This window comes from Austrofundulus limnaeus, unplaced genomic scaffold, assembly GCF_001266775.1.
Source record: "Austrofundulus limnaeus strain Quisiro unplaced genomic scaffold, Austrofundulus_limnaeus-1.0 Scaffold256, whole genome shotgun sequence".
In the NCBI taxonomy this organism is placed as follows: domain Eukaryota; kingdom Metazoa; phylum Chordata; class Actinopteri; order Cyprinodontiformes; family Rivulidae; genus Austrofundulus; species Austrofundulus limnaeus.
This window is the reverse complement of record NW_013952658.1, coordinates 453353-456822: the sequence shown is the minus strand read 5'-3', so window position 1 is coordinate 456822 and position 3470 is coordinate 453353. Positions and strand designations below refer to the sequence as shown.

Below are 3470 nucleotides of genomic sequence, written 5' to 3'. Positions count from 1 at the left end.
TGTGTGTGTGTGTGTGTGTGTGTGTGTGTGTGTTAATGAGCAATCCAATCCAATAAAAACTATGACTAATAATAGTCCTTCACTGACAGCAGTCAGTGTAAATATCTCTAACATGAAAGTGACATTTCATGTTTCGTGTTGAGCTTTTGACGAGTGTTCGCTCAGTTTCCTAATTTCCCGGGTGTCCGTGAAGGCCTCCTCCTCCTCCCCCCGCCTCTCGGCTTGTTCCAGCAGCACACACAGCAGCAGTACGAGCATGGCGCTCTGAGCGGCTGCTTTTCTCTTGTGTCCTCCTCGACTTTCCTTCATGTTGTTACGTTTTTACTTTGGGATCTACGGTATGTTTGTGTAAGGTATGTTCGCTTCTTACGCTGYACGCCTTTAAATGAAACTCGTGTCGGCAAACAGACGGTTTATATGCGCGTAATACTCACAGGAAAAGTATCGGGAATATTTGGGGTAGGTTGCTAACTTAATGTTAGCAAATAGGTGAAAAATTGAAAATAAGGACCAACAAGAGGAGTCCTGTTTTGAAAGCAGGTAAGCTAAATTGTAGGCTGGAGTGTTTGGAAAGCTTAAAGTGTCTCGTATGAGTTAGTTTTTGTCTCGTCAGTTCTTGAAACTGTTTTTAAAACTCGGTGTTTATTTAAAAGGCGGTTTTTAATGTTAATATATGTGGTATTCGCTAGCAAAGTTAGCTTCTTGTTAATTTAAATTAGCTTGTTTTTTTAATTATTAGCAATAAGTTCACATCTCAGGAGTGGTACCGTTGTAAAAAGCAAAAACAAAAAGCGTGAAAGTGTTACGTAATTCTGGTTCATTCTTGAGAAGCAGTAGCTTCAAACTTATTTTTAATTACTTTCTCTGGAACATATTTCCACAGATTTTTTCTTATTTAARATAATGAAGTTCATTTTTTGTTCTTTATTTTACTTTATAGCACATTTACGTTGATTATATTGTTAATGCTGTGTGTAATTGTACTCAACATGTAGAAAAATCACAGTTTTTCACTCATGCAGCATCAGTTCAGGCTCCTGGTGTTGACCATTTAAAGAAAGCCAGATCCCAATTATCAAGTGTAATTATCCTGTTAGCTAAATTAGACCAGGTTACGTGTCTGGCAGTAGTTAACTGATGTAAGTCCTAAAAGGAGGGCAGTGTGTTTTTAATAATGAAAGTTTCCTGAGGTTAACCCTGACTCAGCACCACAGAGTTTCAGCTGTGTGTCTGTCATGTGGATGCTCCTATTTMTGGTTCATTTACATCTTTTTACCTTTACCTTCATAGCTGATGAAAATGCCATGGCAATAGCCGAGGCATGGGAGTGACGTGACGCACGTTGATGCACTTCTGATCAAAAACCTCATGGATCATGGTTTTCTGAAGTTAGACAACACCTGAGGAGGATGGATGAATCGGTGCTGTTGGATTTGCTTGAGTGTCCCGTGTGCCTGGAGCGCCTGGACGCCTCCGCCAAGGTCCTCCCTTGTCAGCACACCTTCTGCCGCAGATGTCTCCAAGGCATCCTGGGCTCGCGCGGGGAGCTGCGCTGCCCCGAGTGCCGGACGCTGGTGGAGTGCGCCGTGGACGAGCTCCCGAGCAACATCCTCCTCGTGCGCCTGCTGGATGGCATCAAGCAGAGGCCTCGGAGGACCGGCTCCGGCGCGGGGGTCTGCACGAACGGTACATCCGGAGCCACGGCCAGGGCGCACGGGAGCGGAACGAGGGAGCAGGCCGCTCCAGGTGCACAACCTCAGCGCGCCCAGGCTAAGAGCACCGCTGTCCGGGTTAGTACGCTGACTGATTTAACGTACTGAGCCTGAGTTCCCCGTTGTTGGGGGTCAAGCTGAAACAAAACAGAGAAAATCTGTGTGRCTTAAAACAGTGTGTCGGCTCTGATCTTTGCTGCAGATTAGTGGTTATCATGGTTCTTTAAGCCAGCCAGTTGACAAGCAGCCCAAACCTACCACAGGCAGAGATTTAGAGCTGTCAATAGTTTAACCAGCAAATAATTCCTTTCATTGAATCAACGGCAGACAGGCTTTTCCTGCCATCTCCTTCTTATAAGCAGCGTTTTAGTTACTTCCCTGCTGAACTGTGCAGATTTCACTATACACCATAATATGAGGGAGGGTTTTATCTACTAACAAAACTTTAAAGTACCGGTGACATGCATATCTGTCAAATAGGAAAATTGGCATAATACGCATGATTTTACCCATTTTGGCTGTGTCCAAAACGAGGGGCCGGGTCCTCTGAAGACCAGAATCATCGGCCACTTACGTCACCGTGCCACGACAAAGGCCGTCCAAAACCGATGACTCCTCCGATGCGGCCGACAAATGCATCCTTCCTTTGTCCCGAATTGAAGGACTGGTCGGATGGATCCTTCCCGGCCCACCATATCCCATAATGCATTGCAACCCGAACAGAGATTTTTGTTTTGCTAGCAACAGCGGGTGAAGCGAGAGAAAAGAAGATGTTTAAAAAAATTATGGCGGTATAAATATTTTAATTTTCAAGCGGTTGTAATTTTAGTACTTTTATCATTTGTGTAGCCGTGTTTTTAAATATTATTTTTGTCATAAAAAAACTAACTTATATAGCGAAATAAACATGCACCTACAGCGGGTTCATTAGTTCTTCAAATATTGCCTTTAAGTTAATTTTATTGTTTTGCGGTATTAATAACACTAATATATTTATATTTTTCTAATTTCGATCAAAATTTGCTTCTGTTTAGCGTTGTCATGGTTGCCAGGCAGCATGACGCACGTTGGGGTAAGGAAGGGAGGCTAGACCGTCCAAATTCACAGCCACTATTTTCCGGTCTTCATGGTCTACAGAGGACCTGGCCCACCTCGACCGAGTAGGCCGGGTCTTTCGGAGGACCCAGCCTCCCGTTTTGGACACAGCCTTTGTCACATAACTGGCCTATTTTCTTTTGGATTTGGCTCAGCCAAAGTGAAACAGGAAGTGACATCAAAGGGGAACTCATTAATAAAATAAACTCTCTGGTCTTTGTTTATTAAAACAATATTGTTTAAACTTCAACTCTTCATCATCTGTGTTTAATAGTGACTCAAAATAATCTAAAGAAAGGTCAGATTCTTCTCTACATTCTGTTGTAACAACGCTCTGTTTACATGCTGATATTCCCCTTTGACATCACTTCCTGTTTCTTTACATGCAAATATCTCAACAACCATTCATCTGAGCGGCGTGAAATTTGCTTTCCAGTATGTTATCAATGTTATCTTTCCAAAAATGCATTCATGTATATTACTAAAATTTTATGTCACAGGCCCTTTAAACATATACCGTAAGACTGAACAAAGTTTTAGAAGTGATTCTGAATTATAAAATAATAACAATTTTTCTGAAAATAAATTTAGGTATGAAGCAGCACTGTCAGTACCGTTTTTGTAATGTTTTATTTTATCAAAATGCGCCCCCCCCATTTATAT

At 42.3% G+C, this 3470-nt stretch overlaps 1 protein-coding gene across 4 annotated transcripts in view; it reads left to right on the top strand.

Annotated features, from left to right (window-relative positions):
• The first annotated feature begins 229 nt into the window (after window positions 1-229).
• sh3rf1 (SH3 domain containing ring finger 1) overlaps window positions 230-3470 on the top strand; it is a 75397-nt gene continuing 72156 nt past the window's right edge. For 2 of the 4 annotated variants that reach the window (XM_014020540.1, XM_014020536.1), the window contains exons 1-2: window positions 230-353; window positions 1291-1790. In XM_014020540.1, coding sequence (XP_013875994.1) covers window positions 1410-1790 — 381 coding nt within the window. In that variant the 5' untranslated portion in view covers window positions 230-353; window positions 1291-1409. Of the gene's footprint in view, window positions 354-373; window positions 541-1290; window positions 1791-3470 lie in introns of those variants that run through there. The other 2 variants (XM_014020539.1, XM_014020538.1) reach the window with 2 other exon arrangements.